The 19747-nt window shown below is 51.6% G+C and overlaps 1 protein-coding gene and 1 long non-coding RNA gene across 4 annotated transcripts in view; one reads left to right on the top strand and one right to left on the bottom strand.

The window, feature by feature from the left end:
• The first annotated feature begins 308 nt into the window (after positions 1 to 308).
• SEC14L5 (SEC14 like lipid binding 5) overlaps positions 309 to 19747 on the top strand; it is a 40614-nt gene continuing 21175 nt past the window's right edge. Inside the window, exons 1-6 of one of the 2 annotated variants that reach the window (XM_086375930.1) lie at positions 309 to 447; positions 1894 to 2006; positions 16684 to 16833; positions 17324 to 17455; positions 18426 to 18554; positions 19397 to 19589. In XM_086375930.1, the coding sequence (XP_086232056.1) occupies positions 1944 to 2006; positions 16684 to 16833; positions 17324 to 17455; positions 18426 to 18554; positions 19397 to 19589 (667 nt within the window). In that variant the 5' untranslated portion in view covers positions 309 to 447; positions 1894 to 1943. Of the gene's footprint in view, positions 448 to 988; positions 1255 to 1893; positions 2007 to 16683; positions 16834 to 17323; positions 17456 to 18425; positions 18555 to 19396; positions 19590 to 19747 lie in introns of those variants that run through there. The other variant, XM_086375931.1, reaches the window with a different exon arrangement.
• Positions 15907 to 17413, bottom strand: LOC147345481 (uncharacterized). Of its 2 annotated transcripts, XR_015154814.1 has the most exons (3): positions 17282 to 17413; positions 16707 to 16824; positions 16187 to 16398 (listed from the first exon to the last, which is right to left on the bottom strand). It is a non-coding gene; the product is annotated as an uncharacterized LOC147345481 (long non-coding RNA). The 2 variants fall into 2 exon arrangements; XR_015154813.1 differs by lacking the exon at positions 17282 to 17413 and having other exon boundaries at positions 15907 to 16398.

Raw genomic sequence — 19747 nt, 5'->3', positions numbered from 1 at the left:
ACTGCAAAGGCCAGAAGGGTTTGTGTGTGAGCCAAAATGAGAATGAATGATGGGCGAAACTTCACTCTACCAGTCCACCGTGTATTAAATTGCACCCTCCCTCTGCTGGCTTCTTGAATCCCTTCCCTAGTTATTTTTTTTCACGTTGGCATTTCCCCGCATCACACACAGTATTGTATTTGTCTTATTTATTTAATGTCTCTCTCCCTCTCAGGTGGCAGTAGCAGTAAAGAACCTGCCTGCCAATGCAGGAGACATAAGAGACGCGGGTTCGACCCCTGGGTCAGAAAGATCCCCTGAAGGAGGAAAAACAGCAACCCACTCCAGTATTCTTGCCTGGAGAATCCCATGGACAGAGGAGCCTGGTGGGCTACAGTGCAGGGAGTGCAGAGTTGGACACGACTGAAGCGACTTAGCACGCACACGCACACACTCCCTCACTGAGAGGTAAATTCCACGAGGGCAAGGACTTTTTACCTGTTTTGTTCACTGAGAACTCTCCAGCGCCTGGCAAGTCCTGACACTCAGCAGGCGCTCTGTAAAGCGGGCAAAGTGAACGAAAGATCCCCGGCGGGGTCAGGAGGGCTCTGGGGTGTGGCCAGTGGAGGGACTGGACTCAGAGCCCAGGAGGAGGGGGTTGCCCATTAGGGAACTGGCCAAACGTGAACTGAACTGGGGCAAGCCGGGCTGGGAGGGGCAAGGGTTAGACTTGGGGCACGAGACTGGGGTTAGAGCCTTGGGGCGGGGTCTCCCTGGGGCCGAGCCACCCCCGAGGCTGGGTGCTTTAGGGGCGGGACCCGGTGGAGGCGGGCCCTGCATGAGGCGTGGCCAGTATGGAGGCAGGGCCGAGGTGGAGGCGCGGTTAAAGAAGGCTGTGTAAAATGAAGGGCGGAGCTAAGATGGGGTGGAGTCAGTTTGGGGCGGGGCCTGTCCGGAGGTAAATCTGGGCGGGGCCGGGGCAGAGTCGGGGGGGTGGGGCGGGGGTGGAGCCAGGCCAGGCAGGGATCTTCGCTGTCCTGGGTCCTGGAGCGCTCCCGCCCAGCAGGCCCCTCCCAGAACAACCCGGAGGGTGCAGGGTGTACAAGACCCGACAGCCCGGGATCAGCGATCGCTGGCTCGGACTTCAGGGTCTGGCGATCGCGGTTTCGCCCCGCCCTAGGGGCTGCGCTCTGGGCCAGGCGGCGGCGGAGGACTCCGGTGGGCTCACCTTGGCTCAGCTCCGGGTCTGCGTCACCGGAGACTCCGAGGGCGAGGGTGAATTGGGCTTTTGGGGGGCTTGGGTGTGCATGCGTGCGTGCGTTTGCGTTTGTGTGTGTGCATGTGTGTGAACGTCTGTGCACATCTAGGGAACTGTGCGTGTGGAGCTGGGTGTGTGTGCAAAGTTGAGTTCGTGTGCAAGGGCTCTCTAGTGTGGGAAGGGAGTCCTGCATGTGTGTGCTTGTGTGGTAGAGACAGTGCGTGCGAAATCTGGTGAAGACTGTGTATGTATGTTAGGGGATTTTGGAGGAAAATGGGAGCGCAAGTGCAATGATTCTTGTGGGGTGCATGGGCGAATGAATCGTGGGCATGTTTCCAGCTGGGTGGCTTTATGGGAGTTTACTGGGGCCCCCAGCATGACGGGACGAGAAGGGAGGAAAGTTTGGGGGATACTGATTGCTCCTGAGGATCGAGTGTGGTCTGGGGCATTGGGTAATGGGCAGGGCAAGTGTTGGGGGTCTGGCTGGAAGTAACTTGGGGCTCACATTGGCCCCCTTGCTTTGAGAGCTGGGGAGATGTGTGTGTGGGGGGGGGGTCCAGAGGGGTGGTGGGCATGCCCCTGGCCAGGGGGAGCTGAGGCCGGGGCTCCGGCTTCAGCTGGAGGGAGCTGCTCCCTCACCAGTCGCCCTCACCCAGGCTCAGTGCCCACTCCTGCCTGGCCGGCTCCTGCCTGGTCCTTCAAGAACATGGTGCAGAAGTACCAGTCTCCCATCCGAGTCTACAAGCACCCATTTGAGCTGGTCATGGTGGTGAGTGACCCCTGATCCCGGGGCCCCTTGTGTGACAGTTGGAGGGCCCCAAGAGGTCAGCCATGATGGGGAGGAGAAGGAAACCCTCAAACCCCTAGATCAGAAGGAATTAATGAGCTACTCCACTGACCGGATGGGTCCAGTTTCTAACCAGGACCCCTCTGCCATCCTATCTTTTGCCACAACTTCTAGGACCCTTGCGCACTGAGCAAGACATAAGGTCTTTATTTCCCTTGTTGAAGCTCTTCTGTTATCTCAGTCTCCTTTGACACAAAAGAGGGTATCAGGGCAAGCTGCTGCTGTCACTTTGTGTACTGATAATAATAATAATAATGGTACGTATACAATGAAGATGATGACAGCAGCCATTTGTTGAGGGTTTGCTAAGTCTTTACATACGTTGTTTGGTTTCATTCCCAATAGCTCTTATTATTCTCATTTTGCTGCATTAAACTGACGCTCGGACAAGGATGGTCTTAGATTTGGCAGTGGGAAGAGGTGCAGCTGGGCTGGGATCCATATGGGGGGGACTCCAGAGCCTTGAGTTTAACCACAGCACCCTCTGTGTCCCCCCTCTGCTCTCACAGCCCCTGCCCTCCCTTTCCAGGAAGCTGAGACCAGGGGGAGAGGGGGCACATGTGGGCAGGAAGGGCCTGGGAGCAGTTGTTTATTGGGATTCAGAAGAGCTATGTGACGTAGACTTGGCTCCCGCGCCCTCGGCCTCCTGGATCAGAGGTCTGAGTCCCCGGGGCAGGTGCTGGGGTCGGGCCGCTGTGGGTTTCCTTCTTGATGTGGTCACTCTGTCTCTTGGAGCTTCCCTACTCCATGGAACAGGGGCGATGCTCTGGGGTTGTGATGAAACAGTGCCTGGTGCCTCTGGCTCAGTGCCTGGCACACAGTAGGTGCTCACTAAATGCAGCCATCCCTGTTATTACACCACATGGTGTTATCAGTGACAGTGTAAGAAACACCAGAATCCACCCCCATCCTCCTCATCCCACTCTTGGTTGCTCAATCCCAGCCTTCAATCCAACGGCTTTCATTGTTGGATAGAAGGCTCTGTGTGTGTCCTTCCCACATCTCTGCTGTGAATCTACCTACATATATGTTTATAGTCACGTAAAAGATTAAGAAGCACCATTGGAGTAATCATGCTGTGCTGTGCTGTGCGGATGATGCCAGGCCAGGGAAGTAGCAGGGGCAAGCCTGGGGTTTCATCGACAAGCTGGGTGACCTTGGGCAAGTTACTCAACCTCTCTGAACCTACGCCTTCCGTGTCTAAATTGAGGACTCCTATTGCTATTGTAGTCACTAAGTTGTGTCCGACTTTCCTGTAATCCTATGGACTAACCTGCCAGGCTCTCTGTCTGTGGGATTTTCCAAGCAAGAACACTGAAGTGGGCTGCCATTGCCTTCTTCAGGGGATTTTCTTGACCCAGGGATGGAATCTGCATCTGCTGCATTGGCAGGCAGATTCCTTATCACTGAGCCACCCTTAGTATGTTTCAGTTCAGTTCAGTTCAGTCACTCAGTCATGTCCAACTCTTTGCAACCCCATGAATTGCAGCACGCCAGGCCTCCCTGTCCATCACCAACTCCTGGAGTTCACTCAAGCTCATGTCCATCAAGTCGGTGATGCCATCCAGCCATCTCATCCTCTGTCATCCCCTTCTTCTCCTGCCCCCAATCCCTCCCAGCATCAGAGTCTTTTCCAATGAGTCAACTCTTTGCGTGAGGTGGCCAAAGTACTGGAGTTTCAGCTTTAGCATCAGTCCTTCCAATGAACACCCAGGACTGATCTCCTTCAGAATGGACTGGTTGGATCTCCTTGCAGTCCAAGGGACTCTCAAGAGTCTTCTCCAACACCACAGTTCAAAAGCATCAATTCTTCGGCGCTTAGCTTTCTTCACAGTCCAACTCTCACATCCATACATGACTACTGGAAAAACCATAGCCTTGACTAGATGGACCTTTGTTGGCAAAGTAATGTCTCTGCTTTTCAATATGGTATCTAGGTTGGTCATAACTTTCCTTCCAAGGAGTAAGCGTCTTTTAATTTAATGGCTGCAGTCATCATCTGCAGTGATTTTGGAGCCCAGAAAAATAAAGTCAGCCACTGTTTCCACTGTTTCCCCATCTATTTGCCATGAAGTGATGGGACAGGATGCCATGATCTTTGTTTTCTGAATGTTGAGCTTTAAGCCAACTTTTTCACTCTCACTTTCATCAAGAGGCTTTTGAGTTCCTCTTCACTTTCTGCCATAAGGGTGGTGTCATCTGCATATCTGAGGTTATTGATATTTCTCCCAGCAATCTTGATTCCAGCTTGTGCTTCTTCCAGCCCAGTGTTTCTCATGATGTACTCTGCATATAAGTTAAATAAGCAGGGTGACAATATACAGCTTTGACGTACTCCTTTTCCTATTTGGAACCAGTCTGTTGTTCCATGTCCAGTTCTAACTATTGCTTCCTGACCTGCATATAGGTTTCTCAAGAGGCCGGTCAGGTGGTCTGGTATTCCCATCTCTTTCAGAATTTTCCACAGTTTATTGTGATCCACACAGTCAAAGGCTTTGGCATAGTCAATAAAGCAGAAATAGATGTTTTTCTGGAACTCTCTTGCCTTTTTGATGATCCAGCGGATGTTAGCAATTTGATCTTTGGTTCCTCTGCCTTTTCTAAAACCAGCTTGAACATCTGGAAGTTCACAGTTCACGTATTGTTGAAGCCTGGCTTGGAGAATTTTGAGCATTATTTTACTAGCGTGTGAGATGAGTGCAATTGTGCGGTAGTTTGAGCATTCTTTGGCATTGCCTTTCTTTGGGATTGGAATGAAAACTGACCTTTTCCAGTCCTGTGGCCACTGCTGAGTTTTCCAAATATTCTCAAAAAAAAAATTGCAATCATTGCATTTTAAAATAAAAATGTCCCCTAAGGTAGCACTTAAGAATGTATTAATAGGATTATTAGAGGACTTCTCTGGTGGTCCAGTGGTTAAGACTCGGTGCTCCTAAGACAGGGGGCCTGGGTTTGATCCCCAGTTGGGGAACTATATCCTGCATGCCACAACTAAGATCCCGGCAACGAAGATCCTACGTGCCACAACTAAAACCCAGTACAGCCAAAAAAAAAAAAAGACTAGTGGAATACATGAAGCATATTTCATTAGCTTTGAGTTCCACACGTGCAGGCCGAAGGGCTCCGTTTACTCCTATAGCTGTTAATAATCTTTAGGTGCTGATGGATAAATACTTGTGGGTACAACAGGAAATAGACATTTTCAGATATGTATTACCTGTATTGTGCCAGTTTGTCATTTGTATTTTTTCAAATACTGTGTTACCTTATCTCCATACAGTCCTTGTTCGGCAAAATGGCCCCAAACTACCCCAATGTCAGACAAAGCCACTTTGCCAACTGTTTTCAAAACATCATTGTCCCCAAAATAGCTGCATAACTCAACATAACTTGCTTGCTGTGTGGGCACAAAAGGGGTTTTCTGCACTTAATGTCAGTCTTTGTTTCTCAGCTAAACACTTGCCCTCAGTTTGGGTCAGATGCCGAGGAAGTTTCGGATGAACTCGGCTATTTTGACCACATCCGAGTGACCAGACGAGCTGGCCTTTTGGTTTTTCTGTTTAACAAAACTGACTTGAGAATCAAAACGTCCCTTTGCAGAAATTCCACCATACCACTGAAACTGTGTTCGTGGAATTGGTTATAAAATAATACTAAGGTAACCTTTCTAGACCCAGCATTATTTTTTTTCAGTTATTTTTCTCTTCCACTTCAAAACTGTAACTAATTCAATGAATGGGTGTCATTCCTTGACATGAATTCTGTTTCTGAAGCATGGAATTCCAGGGACCTTTGCTGTTTCCTTTCTTGATAGCCTTCTGTATTATTGGGTTCAGAACAATGAGCTTGTATTCTCTCAGTAAGTAGAGGAAAACAGTTAAGACAATGGAGGCAGCTGATATCCAAGGCTGGCAGAATCCCTGGTCCCTTTGAATGTGGGGTCCCTGGAGGTGGGGCAGGGTCTTTGTGGAGACCTTGGTATGGACAGAAAGACTGTGGTTTGGATGGTGGATTCTGGTTACCTGCTCTCTGAAGGTCACTTTCTGGTCAGCCTACAGCCCGTAGTGAATGATTTCCAGCTCCTCTGGGCTCTTCTCCTGAATGGGTGGAGGTTACGAGTCAGATTCTCCAGGCTGGCCCCTGGCTCTGGGTTCTGACCTGTGAAATGGAAGTAATGAAGTCCCCGCTCCTCAGAGGGGCTTCCCGGTGGCACTAGTGGTGAAGAGCCCACCTGCCAGTGCAGGAGACATGAGAGACCCCGGTTCAATCCCTGGGTGGGGAAAACCTCCTGGAGGAGGGCCCGGCAACCCATCCCAGTATTCTTGACCTGGAACATCCCATGGACAGAGGAGCCTGGCGGGCTGCAGTCCACAGGGCTGCCCAGAGTCGGACACAACTGAGGCGACCTAGCACGCATGCGTGCACGACCCCATAGCCTGGGCACACGGTCAGACATTCCAGGTTCTGACTCTGATGTTCAGTAAACATCTGTGCGCCCGTGGCTGAGGTGGCTTCAGAAGTGACCTGCATGCCTCTTGTGTGTCCACTGCCCCGGGGTCCCTGTGGGGTTCAAAGCACTGTGGCTTCAGGTCATCTCAGATTCTGCAAACCTTAAGAAGGAAGATGGCATGGAGTAGAATTTCCTGGACAATCGGCTGGCTGATCCTGAGGAGGAAGGGTTATAGAGGTGAGAGGCAGCAATTGTGTTAAAATATTTAAAGACCTGGACTTTTGTATTGATAAACAGCTTGTAATTTAGCACATGGGTTATTAATAAGGAGTAGCTATTGAAGGTAGATCCTTGCAGCCCAGGTCAACGACAGTTGCAGTTGGAATCATTGTTAGGGATGTAGTTTTAATAAAGCAGCAGGGGCCTTATTTAAATGTGTTTAAATTAGTTCCCTGGAGCCTGTCATCTGATCCCGTTGCTAACAGATTAAGGGAAGCAACATTTTCCACCCTGGATTGCTTCCAGGGCCCTGACCGGCTCCTACTGGGGCTGGGGGACCGGAGCTGATCCATTGCAAAGTCATCTTCTGATTTCAGGGGGTCCTGAGATCAGCTTTTGGCCCCCATTCATTTGTGAATGCATGCGTTAATGCACACATGAATACATTCCACAGATATTTATTGAGTTTGCACAGTATGCCAAGCATCGTACCAGGTGCCAGGGCTATAGAGCAGTGTCATTCTTAGCACTTTTTCTGAAATGCATCGTTATTCTGTTAATTTGCTCACCTTCTTGTTTACACGGAATTTGCTTGTTTGTTTATATGAGTCTTTTTCATTAGGCTTCAGAAAGACAGAGACCTTGTCTGTCTTGTTCTCATTGTCTTGACTTGGTTCTCCTGACATGATCCCTTCCTGCCCTCACAGAGCTTGCAGTGTGTGTGTGTGTGTATGAGAGAGAGTCATTCCAGGCAATACCATGTAGCAAGATTTGTAGCTGGGAAAGAAAGAATAGGGCATTGCAGGAACACACAGGGGCTTTCCTGGTGTAACGAATCCACCTGCAATGCAGGAGACGTGGGTTCTATCCCTGGGTCAGGAAGATCCCCTGGGGGAGGACATGGCAACCCAGTCCAGTATTCTTGCCTGGAGAATTCTGTGGACAGAGGAGCCTGGAGGGCTACGATCCAGAGGGTTGCAAAGAGTGGGACACAACTGACGTGACTAAGCACACATGCATGCGGGAACACAGAGAAGGGCCCATTGGTCAGCAGCCAGAGGCCTTTTAAGTCAGCCACACTTTGCAGTGAGGGGTGGAGAGAGGCAGCCTGCCTGCCTGTCTGTGCCAAGGCCCCTGGGGCAGAACTTGTCTCTCTGAAGAAATGAATGCAGCTTAGTTGGGCCTCTGTGAGCCCACAGGGCTCAGTTTGTTCCTTCAAGGATGTTGGGAGATTTGGGAAGGTGTGGAAAGTGGGTTGGAGGAGGGGTTTTCATCCAGGAGGTGAGAGAGCGGGCTGGGGGGTTGGTAGGGGATGGGGCAGGAAGGAGAAGTGACCAAGGCCAGGTGCGTTCGTGAAACACTTGGAAAATCTAAAACAGTGTTTCCCTCCCATCACCATCCTAAAAGTGAAAGTGAAAGTGAAAGTTAAGTCGCTCAGTTGTGTCCGACTCTTTGCGACCCCATAGACAGTAGCCGACCAGGTTTCTCTGTCCATGGGATTTTCCAGGCAAGAGTACTGGAGTGGGCTGATGTTTCCTTCTCCAGGGGATCTTCCCAATCCAGGGATCGAACCCGGGTTTCCTGCATTGCAGACAGACGCTTTACCATCCTAACCTAGTGCTAAATGTCAAGACCCCCTGGGCTGGCCTCGCTACCACCCTTCTTTCCCGGATCCACCAGGGGCACCAGCTGATCCTGGAAGTCAGTGGGCAGGGAGCATGGGGAGCATGTTCAGAGCAGGAGAGTCCCTGCCCCAATGCGACCTGTGAGTGGGTGAGAAGCTGCAGCAGGCTTGTGAGCAGTGCCCTGGGCAGGGCAGCTGGGCTGTGCGCTCCCCCAGGGCAGGAGAGGCCAGGCAAGAGGAGGCCCCACCCTTAGAGGAAGGGACAGAAGCAGGAAGGAATAGCCACCAGGCCCTGCTAAGGGTGCCTCACGCCGCAGCTTCAGGACTGGGAACCTGGGACAGACGGACCAAACTGCTCCCCCGCACCTTGTTGGGTGCTGATGCACTGGCCAATAGCTGTGGATGCACCGCTGTTGTGAACACAGCGGGGGAGCCACTCAGGCTTCCTCCCCTCCCTCCACCCCTTCCTCCCTCCTTCCTTCCTTCCCTCCTCCAGCAAATATTGGCTGTTTGTCTACAGTGTCCCAGGTGTGGTACGTACGAGGCCACTGGGAAATCCAGTGGGGAGGGAAGCAACCTAGAGACAGAGATGCTGACTACAGACAAATAAACACAGACCTGAAACCCTATTGCAAATCCCAATCTGCTGGGGCTAGAAACCATCCATCAGATGGCTTACTTTTCCTAAAAATTGTGGTAAAATATACATTACACAAAATTGATCATTTTTAGGGGTACAGTTCAGTGGCATTAAGTGCAGTTACATTGTTCTGCACGCATCGCCAACATCCACGGCCACAGCTTTTTCATCCTCCCAAACTGGAACTCTGTTCTCATTAGACGCTATCTCCCCATTTTCCCCTCCCCCAGTCCCTGCAAACACGGTTCTACTTTCTGTCTCCATGAATCTGATGACTCTAGGAATCTCACGTAAGTGCAATCATCTAGCGTGTGTTCTTTTGTGACTGGCGTCTTTCACTGAGCATTGTTTTCAAGCTGCATCCACGTCTTAGCCTGTGTCAGCATGTTGTTCTTTTTAACGGCTGCATAATACTCCCCTACGGGACTGTGGCTGGACCGTGGTTTGTTTCATCATTCATTCCTCAGCAGACATTTGGGTTGTTTCCACTTTCTGGCTTTTGTGAATAATGTTGTTGTGAACAAGGTTGTACAAATATCAAGTCAGGTCTCTGTTGGTTTACTGGTGCTCATTTAAGAAAAATGTGTCTGGCACTCTGCTACATGCCTTACATATCATGGCTCCCTTTAGTCTCCTCAGCAACTCTCACAAAGTTGATATCACTGTCATTATCATCATCATCCTCTTTTTTTTCTGAAGAAACTGATTCTTAGGTTAAGTTGAAGTCACCCTGCTGGCAGGGAGCATGGGCAGCCTCTAAACCCAGGGCTTTGTCCCCACCACTTCACCACATCCCACTCTTGCCCCCTACAGGGTCCTTCTGACCCTTTGTCTCCATCATTTTGTCTCCTGAGCTGACCTCAACCGGAATAGCAGCAGGTTGCTCAGCTACAGGGCCATCTGGACACAGCTGTTTCTATATATTGTATTCAGCAATCATTTCAAAAGACTCTAGGATGATCCCATGCCTGCTTCCCTTCATCAGCTGAGATGACCCTGCTGCCATTGAGTGTCTGATGGCTCCTTCAGCAACTCTGCCAAGAGCTGGGAGTCCCACACAATGGAATATTATGCAGCTGTGAAAAGGAATAAAGCACAGACACAGGCTACAACATGGATGAACCTCGAGAACCTGATGCTCAGTGAAAGAAGCCGGATACAAAATATCATGTATTTTATGATTCTGTTCACGTGAAATGTCCAGAAAACGCAAATCCAAAGAGACAGGAAGTAGATTTAGGGGACTTCCCTGGTGGTCCGGTGGTTAGGACTTTGCCTTCCAGTGCAGGTGGGTGAGGGTCCATCCCAGATGAAGGAGATGAGATCCCACCTGCCTCATGGCCAAAAAACCAAAATGTGAAACAGGAGCAATATTGTGACAAATTCAGAAAATGAAACAGTCTACATAAAAAATTATCTTAAAAAAAGTGGGTTAGTGGTTGCCTGGGCAGGGAGTGACTGTGATGGGTGTAGGGTTTCTTGTTTTTAATTAATGAACCTAGTTTTCAGTGGTGCGGGGTCTTTGTTGCTGTGCACAGGCTCTCTCTAGTTGCAGCGAGCGGAGGCTACTCCTGGTGGTGACTTCTCTTGTTACGGAGCACAGGCTATCGGAGCACATGGGCACAGTAGTGTGGTGCACAGGCTTGGTTGCTCCACGGCATGCAAAATCTTCCCTGGCCAGGGATCAAACCCACGTCCCGTGCACTGGCAGGCAGACTTCTATCCACTGGACCACCAGGGTGGTCCAGGTGTGGGGTTTCTTTCACGGGTGATGAAATGTTCTTGTATTAGACAGTGGTGATGTTTGCACAACTTTGTGAATGTTCTAATAAAATCCATTGAACTGTACACTTTAAAGGGAGCATTTTATGGTATGAGTGTCATGGTATGGTATGAGTATTAAATGAGTATGGTGCATTTATGGTATGGTATCACAATTCTTAAAAAGTAGGGGGGCACTGAGAGGATTGATACCTTGGTCCTGGGGTCTCCCAGGCTTGCAGGGGAAGCTGGGGGTGGACGAGGAAGTCCCCTGAGGACTTTGTGCGATGGTCACATGCTCAGTGCGTGGGTCCAGCCTGCACAGGAAAGGAAAGGTGAGGCATGGGGCTAAAATACGTGGCTGCGGTTTGCATCTTCTTCCCCTACTCTGGAAGGTTTGGGGTAAGCAGCGTTCCAGCTTCCTTTGAATTTTCATGAGGAAGAGCAGGAAGGAAGGAGGGATGGGAGGAGGAAGCAGCTTGTCAAGTGATTAGCAGAAATAGTTTCTCTGTATTTTACAGACTCTCACTCTTTTTTAAAATTTAAATTTATTGAACAAATTCTTCTGTAGAATGAACCATGCGCCAGGCCCTGTTCTCAACAGTTTACCAAACCGGTTCCTTTATTCCCCTGTCCACTCAGGGAGCTATAACACTTTTCTCATTCTCCTTGTAACAGATGAAGGGAGGTAGGAACGGAGAGCATGTAGGCTTGTTCAAGGTCACAGAGCTGCTCAGGAGCAGAGTGGAGCTTCGGACCCAAGCCCGGAGTCCATGCCCTTCCTGGCTAAGCGACCCTGTCATTCACTCACTCATTGTGTGAGTCCATGCCCTTCCTGGCTAAGCGACCCTGTCATTCACTCACTCATTGTGTGATGTCTGCTGAGTGTCGACTGCGTGCTAGTCATTGTGATGAGCATTAGGGATTCAGGGCCGATGACTTTTTCCTTCAGCGGCTGTGAGACAGGAAAGAAGGAAAATGGTACAACCAAGCACTCACTGGGCAGTTTCACGACACTCCCCTTAATAGATGAGCCTCAGAAAGAAATGGGACTTTTCTGGTGGCTTAGGTGGTAAACAATCTGTCTGCAATGCAGGAGACCTGGGTTCGATCCCTGGGTAGGGAAGATCCTCTGGAGTAGGAAATGACTACCCACTCCAGTACTCTTGCCTGGAGAATCCCGTGGACAGAGGGACCTGGCGGGCCATAGTCCATGGGATCAGAGAGTCGGGTACTACGGAAGGACTGAGCACACAGGGAGAGACAGGAAATGCCATGCTCAAGGGTTACCCAGCCCTGGGACTTCGCTGGTGGTTCAGTGGTTAAGAATCTGCCTTCCAATGCAGGGGAAGCTGGTTTGATCCATGGTTGGGGAACTAAGATCCCTCATGTCCTGGGGAAATTAAGCCCACCCGCTGAAACTAAGACCTGATGCAGTCATACATATATATACTAAGTTTACCCAGCCCAGAGATGGATGAGTCCAGCTAGGAATCCAAGCTCCCATGTCCACGTGCTTAGTGTGTTGATGTAGATTTCAGCAGGATGGGCAGCCCGTGGGAGAGCTTCATTGGCAGTGTCCATTGGCCTCTGCCTGCCCCAGCTTCTGTCCCTGTCCTGGTGGGTTCTGGACCTTGGACCAGCTTCCTTTCTGAGTGGCCAGGTGTGATGTCCCTCTCCAGCCACTTGGCAGAAGAGCTGAAATCGAATGCTTCTGTTGCCCTGTGTCCCTCTGGCGGCCACCCCATGCATTCATCTGGCAGGGAGAAGCTCAGGCCTCACTGGTGGGGACAGCGGTCAGCGTCTGAGGCTCTCGGCAAGGATAAAACTAGCTGTGTGAACTGGTCTCCACACAGGGATGGTCCTGTAAGACCCTGCGAACTGCCAAAGGCAGAGGTCCAGCAGGACTCAGGATTCCCAAACCACTGATATTTGTGACGTAGCCAACATCCTCTGAGAGGCAGGACCAGGCATTCAGGACTGGGGTCTGGGTCAGTGGGGCCTGCACTCTAGCCCCTCCACTTACCGGTCCTGTGATGTCAGAGTTGGGTCACTCTGCCTTCTCAAGCCTCAACTTGCTCATCTGTAAAATGGGGGGATACTGGTCTCCATCCCAACAGGATCTCGTGAGGACACAGTGGTGCAGTCAGCCCTCCGTAACTGTCACCATAACAGTGGTGTCCAACGCCAGCCTTCACAACCCCAGGGGATCTGCGGCTGACAGCCTCAGACTCTGGGGAACTGGCACTGGGATAGACTCCTTATTTCAGGGTCCCCTGCCTTCCCTAGGTTCTGGGGTCCCCCCAGTGCGTGGGGGTGGCACCATTGTTGAAACAGAAGTGCCTTCCCCCTCACAGTCAAGGGGAGTTGTGGCTAAGGGCATGTCTCCTGCTTGGATCAGCCCCTGTGTTATCTGGGGGCTCCAGACAGGGCTCTTCCAACTAGAGGTCTGTTAAGACAGGAAGTCAGTGACGCTTGGCCGGCCCGTGTGCACTGAGCTCACAGCCTGTCGTTCCTCTCCCTGGTCCCCTTCCTTGGAGCTGTTTGGGCCATCGGCAAGTTTGCAACTCCTGGGCTGTTTCCCAACTGCTAAGCAAGAGGTTCCTGAGGGAGTAGGGGCTGGGCCAGCCGAGGATTCAAATCCAGGTTTACCATTTTGCACTGTGTGACCTTGGGTAAGTTACTTAGCCTCTCTGGGCTCCAGTTTCCTCATTTGTCAAACGAGGATGCCATTTAGAGGATTAAATGGAAGAAAGCACACAGCTGGAGGAGCAGAGCTGAGGCTCACTGTGAGCCTGAGAGGCAATCTAATGACATCCTTACCACCAGCCCATTTTACAGATGAGGAGACAGAGGCTCAGAGAGGGCAAATCACTTGCCCAACATCACCCAATGAGAAGGTAAAGAAGTGAAAGAAAGTGAAGTCGCTCAGTCGTGTCTGACTCTTTGAGATCCCATGGACTGTACCTACCAGGCTTCTCCATCCATGGAATTTTCCAGGCAAGAGTACTGGAGTGGGTTGCCATTCCCTTCTCCAGGGGATCTTCCCGACCCAGGGATCGAACCTGGGTCTTCTGCATTGCAGGCAGATGCTTTACCATCTGAGCCACCAGTGAAGCAGAAACCCAAACTGAGCCCGACCAGTTCTGACACATGCACTCCTTTCCCTCCATATAATTAAAAAAACAAAAGAGTCAGCACCCCTCTGCCCATCACAGAGGTGGGGCCGAGCCCAGTTCCTCTAGCACCCCCTGCTCAGAAGGGCCTGCGGGGGAGTTGTTTTCGGTTCTTGAAAACCTGTGCTATACCATTTGAGTCCTGTTGCCTGGAGAATAAAAATCCTGGGTGCCTACTATGTGCCAGGCTCTGCATGAGATACTCAATCTGGTCTGTGCCCAGTTTCCAGGTGATGAAACTGGCTTAGAGAAAAGACGGACCTGCCTCTCCTCTGGGAGAGGGTGGAACTGGGCTTCAAACCAGGTGCTGGACCCCATGCCAAGTTCTACTTAAAGCAGCACCCTGCTTAGTGGAGAAATGCCTTCCTTTTTTGTTGCTGGCTAATTTTATTCTTTCTTTATTTTTGGCCACGCTGGGTCTTTGTTGCTGTGTGTGGGCTTTCTCCAGTTGTGGCAAGTGAGGGATACTCTCCAGTCGTGGCTTCTCTTGTGGAGCACAGGCTTTAGGCGCGGGCTCAGTAGTTGTGGTACATGGGGCTTAGTTCCCCCACTGCCTGTGGGATCGCCCCGGACCAGGGATTGAACCCCCGTTCCCTGTATTGCAAGGCAGATTCTTTACCACTGGACCAGCAGGGAAGTCCAGAATGCCTTCCTCTGAGAGAGAGTTCAAGGTGGCCTGAGATGTGTAGCGGGGAGACCATTCTCAGGGGGCCTCCCTAGCAGCCCTCTGAGTCCAGACTCCCAGGAACCCCACTGTGCATTCTTCCCCGAGGAGAATTAGTCTGACCCTGGTGTGTTTGCACAAAGCAACCGGCCTCTACACATGGAGGCAGCCCTGACCTCCTGACCGTGGTGGAGGATGCGCTAGGCTGGCCTCGTGGGACCTTGAGTGACTCCAAGAGTTACTTCCCTGCCCCTCCCCCGCCTCTGCCCTTCTGAGCGGGGTGGTGCCCCCTCCCCGTAGGGACGGGGAGGAGGTGTGTGTCCTCAGATGCCGGCACTATTTTTGGAGCTCACACCTATTTTTGGAGCTCACTTTGATCCTGATTCCGTGACATGTGACTGTGACAGGCTCTTGGAGCAAACCCTGCTTGAATACTGTCAGCCACCGATGCTGGCATGCCCCCACCCCCCACACCCGCCCCTGATTCCCCCTTTGGCTCTGACCCTGGCATTTCGGGGAACTGGCCTCTCATCCTCCAATGTGGAGACTCTCTATTTCTTTCACTTGCCTAACCGCCCTGGTTAGAACCCCCAGGAGAGGGCTACATGTGGGCATCCAAAGTAGGCATCCCTGCCTAGTTCCTGATCTTAGGGGAAGTTCAGTTCAGTCGCTCAGTTGTGTCCGACTCTTTGTGACCCCATGCACTGCAGCACACCAGGCCTCTCTGTCCATCACCAACTCCTGGAGCTTGCTCAAACTCATGTCCATTGAGTCAGTGATGCCATCCAACCATCTCATCCTCTGTCGTCCCCTTCTCCTCCCGCCTTCAATCTTTCCCAGCATCAGGGTCTTTTCAAATGAGTCAGTTCTTTGCCTCAGGTGGCCAAAGTATTGGAGTTTCAGCTTCAGCATCAGTCCTTCCAATGAATATTCAGGACTGATTTCCTTTAGGATGGACTGGTTGGATCTCCTTGCTGTCCAAGGGACTCTCAAGAGTCTTCTCCAACAGCACAGTTCAAACTGATCTTCAGGGAAAGTGTCAGTCTTTTCCCACTGAGCGTGCTGTTAGCTGGGGTTCTTGTATGTGCCCTTTATCAGGCTGGGCAAGTTCCCTTCTATTCCTACTTTGTTGAGTCTTGTTTGTTTTTTGAATCGTGAAGGAGTGTTGGTTTTGTCATCTTTTTGTTTCCCCCGCCAAAACATGCCTTCTTTAATGCCCCAAACTAGCCCACTTCGGAGGTCAAAAACGAAAATGTATGTCAACTGGAAAAAAACAATACCTGCAACCTAAAAGCTGAGGGTTAGGTTTTATTCTGTGGGAATGTTAGGACTGGAGTCCCAGGGATAGCATCTCAGGTGACAGGGAGAGAGCTGACTCCCAGGAGGCAGGGGAGGAGCCAGGCTATATACAAGTCTGCAGCAAGGGGCAGGTAATATGAATATTAAACTATTACTCTTAATTTAAGAAAAGCTAAATCTCTCACATGGAGAAATTTAGCGATATTCTATGTATAGGAAGATAGAAGAGTCCGGGCTTGCTGAAATAATTTCTTTCATATGCATCTAGCTATCTGGGACCAATCCTGCTTTCTTTATTGTTCACATACAAATTCCTTGATCCCTTGTTTACGGTAAGAGATGGCCAGTGTGGAGGAAGGTCTCCTCTCCTCTCCCCAGCTGCTCAATGGGGAGGAAGTACCCAATGTCTTCCAGAGAGCTGGCTTTGTTTCACCTGGGCTCAGATATTTGCATTTGGAAAAGGCTTGTTTCCCCCGTAGAGCTGTAGGGCAGAAAATATTTCATTTCACACATAGAGTCAAAATGTGATTTGCCAAGTCAGCGCTCAGGCACGCTTGTGTCCCTGCTCCAGAACAGAGGTTAAGACCACGGTTGCGGTAATACGGTCAGTGGTCACCGCTCTTTCCCCAGGGGAGACGCCCTTCTCTCTGGATGACGGGTCCTGGAACTGAGACAAGGGCCCAGCCAGGTTTGGGGGGAGGGAGGAGGTGTTCTGGCCGCCCCCGGCCCCCTTGGCACTCACCTGGCCCCCGCCCCTCCGCCCCAGGCCTACGAGAAGCGCTTCCCCACCTGCCCGCAGATCCCAGTCTTCCTGGGCAGCGAGGTCCTGCGCGAGTCCCGCAGCGCCGACGGCGCGGTGCACGTGGTGGAGCGGAGCTGCCGGCTGCGCGTGGAGGCCCCGCGGCTGCTGCGCAAGGTGGGCGCGGAGGGGGTCCCTGGAGAACCGGGGACCTCGCGGAGGAGGGGCCCGCACCGGGGTGGGGCGTGGCGGGCGGGGACCGGGGGGCGGGGTTCAGGCGTGGGGACACGCGTGTGTCGGTGCTTGGAGAGGGCTCTGGACTGGGGGCCTCCCGGATCCAGGGGAGAGGAGGGCCGGGGGGCTGGGCTGAGACTGGATATTGTCCAGAGAACTAGGGCCAACAGGGAGTCCCAGGGTCCCGGAGGTGGGGGAAAGGGGTTGGAGTCAGGGCTCCGGGCTCCGGCGGGTGGGCTGGCGTCGGGCAGGGGACCAAAGGTCCACAAGTCCGGGGATCCCCGAATTCAGAGATCCAGGGATCCGGACTGGGCTGGTGGTCAGGGCGGGACCCCGGGGTTTCCCGGGTCTGGGGGTGACAGTCCTCGGGACTCGCGCCCCGAGCCCCCACCTCACGTCTAGCCTGCACACCCCTGCTGTCTCTTTCCTGCAGATCGCAGGCGTGGAGCACGTGGTCTTCGTGCAAAGAAACGTCTTGAACTGGAAGGAGAGGACGCTCTTCATTGAAGCGCACAACGAGACCTTCGCCAGCCGCGTGGTGGTCAAGGAGAACTGCAGCTACAGGGTGAGCCAGGGGCTGGCTGCAGGGATTGGATCCCCCACGCACCGGGCTGGGCCCTGAGGTCGGTGAAGTCCTGACGGCTCCGGCCCTCCCAGGGAGATATCAGAGAGGATGCAGGAGCTCCTGACACCTGCAGTTCACAGACACAGCTGAAATAAATACATATATTGTTATATGTGGGGCTTCCCTGGTGGCTCAGATGGTAAAGAATCCGCCTGCAATGCGGGAGACCCAGGTTCCATCCCTGGGTGGGAAAGATCCCCTGGAGAAGGGAATGGCTTACCCATTCCAGCATTCTTGGAGAATTCCATGGACTAGTCCATGGGGTCACAGAGTCGGCATGTTTGAGTGACTAACACTTTCACAACAAATACATTTTAAAATATAGTATTTATGCATACTTTATGATATATTAAATATTAATTTAAATATATCACATATGTATGCTTTGTTAAAAGTTTGTTTTATTTTTGGTCATGCTGGGTCTTTGTCACTGCACGTGAGTTTTCGCTAGTTGCGGCTAGCAGGGGTCGCTCTCTAGTGCCCAGGCTTCTCCCTGCAGTGGCTTCTCTTGTTGCAGAGCATAAGCCCTAGGGTCCGTGGGCTCAGTAGTTGTGGTGCACAGGCTTCATTGCCCAATGGTGAGTAAAATCCTCCTGGACCAGGCATCGAACCCGTGTCCCCTGCATTGGCAGGTGGATTCCCAGCCACTGGACCACCAGGAAGCCCATCATTGTGTATGTATAATTTTTAAGGGACTGGAACTTTGGACTCACTTTCTTGGTCCTTCCTGAAAAGGCCGTCTTCTCTGAGGTTTAGACCTTGCGTTGTTCTCTGGACAGAGCCCCCTGGTACTGCTGTGACATGCTGCCCACTGTGTGCTCTGCCCGGGTCCAGGTCACCAAGAGAGCCCCCCAAGAGGGCATGTCATCCCCCACACTGAGACTGTTGCCGCCCCTGCCTGGCTTTTCAGGTCCACCCTGAGAATGAAGACTGGACGTGCTTTGAGCAGTCTGCCTCACTCGACATCCGGTCCTTCTTTGGCTTTGAAAGTGCCTTGGAGAAGATCGCCATGAGGCAGTACACGGCCAACGTCAAGAGGGTAAAAAGCGGGTTCCTTCGGTCATGGGGAGGAAGGTGCACAGACCTTGAAGCCTGCAGACTCTGATCTGCAACCCCGAGACCCTTAACCTTCCTCAACCTCAGTCTCCTCATATGTACAATGGGTATTCTAATCAAGACATAGCATGTGAGATGATGCATGGAAAGCATCTGGTCCAGGATGGGGACTTTGTTGCGGTGCTTGGTTTAAAGATCTCAGACCATCACTGAGTAGAGACTTGTTAGAGGTGAAACAGGTGAACTTCATTTTAATTAAGTTATGTTTCTCTCCATGTTTTTAATATAAAATTTGTTCAATTGCTAAGTCGTGTCCAACTTATTGTAACCCCATGGTCTGCAATACACCAGGCTTCTCTGTCTTCCACTATCTCCTGGAGTTTGCTCATATTCATGAGTCAGTGATGCTATCTAACCATCACATCCTCTGCCACCCCCTTCTCCTCCTGCCCTCAGTCTATCTCAGCATCAAGTCTTTTCCAGTGAGTTGGCTCTTAGCATCAGGTAGCCAAAGAAAAATTTATATTATTTTATAATATTTTATTACAATATTTTATAATATATTTATAAATATATATTATTTAACATATACTTTAAAATATAAAATATACAAATACTTGTGGGCTATTTCACTTTCTTTGTTTGGGTTTAAGTCTTTGAAATCAGTGTGTATTTAGCGCACCCAGCACTTCTCCACTTGGATCTGCTGATTCCAACTGCCCTGTAGCCACGTGTTGGGCTGGGTAGGAGCCAGTGACGGGTGACTCCCGTGATGGCTGACTCCCTGGCCGGCCTTTGCAGTACCGATATGTCTCTGGCTTCCAGGGAAAGGAGGTGATCGAGCATTACCTGAATGAGCTCATCTCCCAGGGCACCTCTCACATTCCCCGGTGGACGCCTGCCCTCGCCCGAGAAGAGGACGCCCCCTCCCAGGCCGGGCAGAGGGAACCCGACTCACTGGAGGTCTGTGGGCCCAGCAGTGCCCAGGACCTGGCTCCCGAGTCAGTCATTACTGATGGTAGGTCTCAGGCAGCGGCCAGGTCTGCCCTGGGGGGGGCACAGTGGGCCTGCTTATTCCTGGGAGGGGCTGGGTGGGGAGGGTGGCCAGGGGTCCTCCTTGGGTCAGGCTAAGCTTCCTCCCTCCCTCAACTGCTGTACCCTCTCTCTGCTCCAGCC

Source organism: Bos grunniens, chromosome 25 (genome assembly GCF_055505025.1).
Source record: "Bos grunniens cultivar Pamir isolate PY7600 chromosome 25, Bosgru_T2T1.0, whole genome shotgun sequence".
NCBI classification, from domain to species: Eukaryota; Metazoa; Chordata; class Mammalia; order Artiodactyla; family Bovidae; genus Bos; species Bos grunniens.
This window is presented reverse-complemented; position numbering and strand designations above follow the sequence as displayed.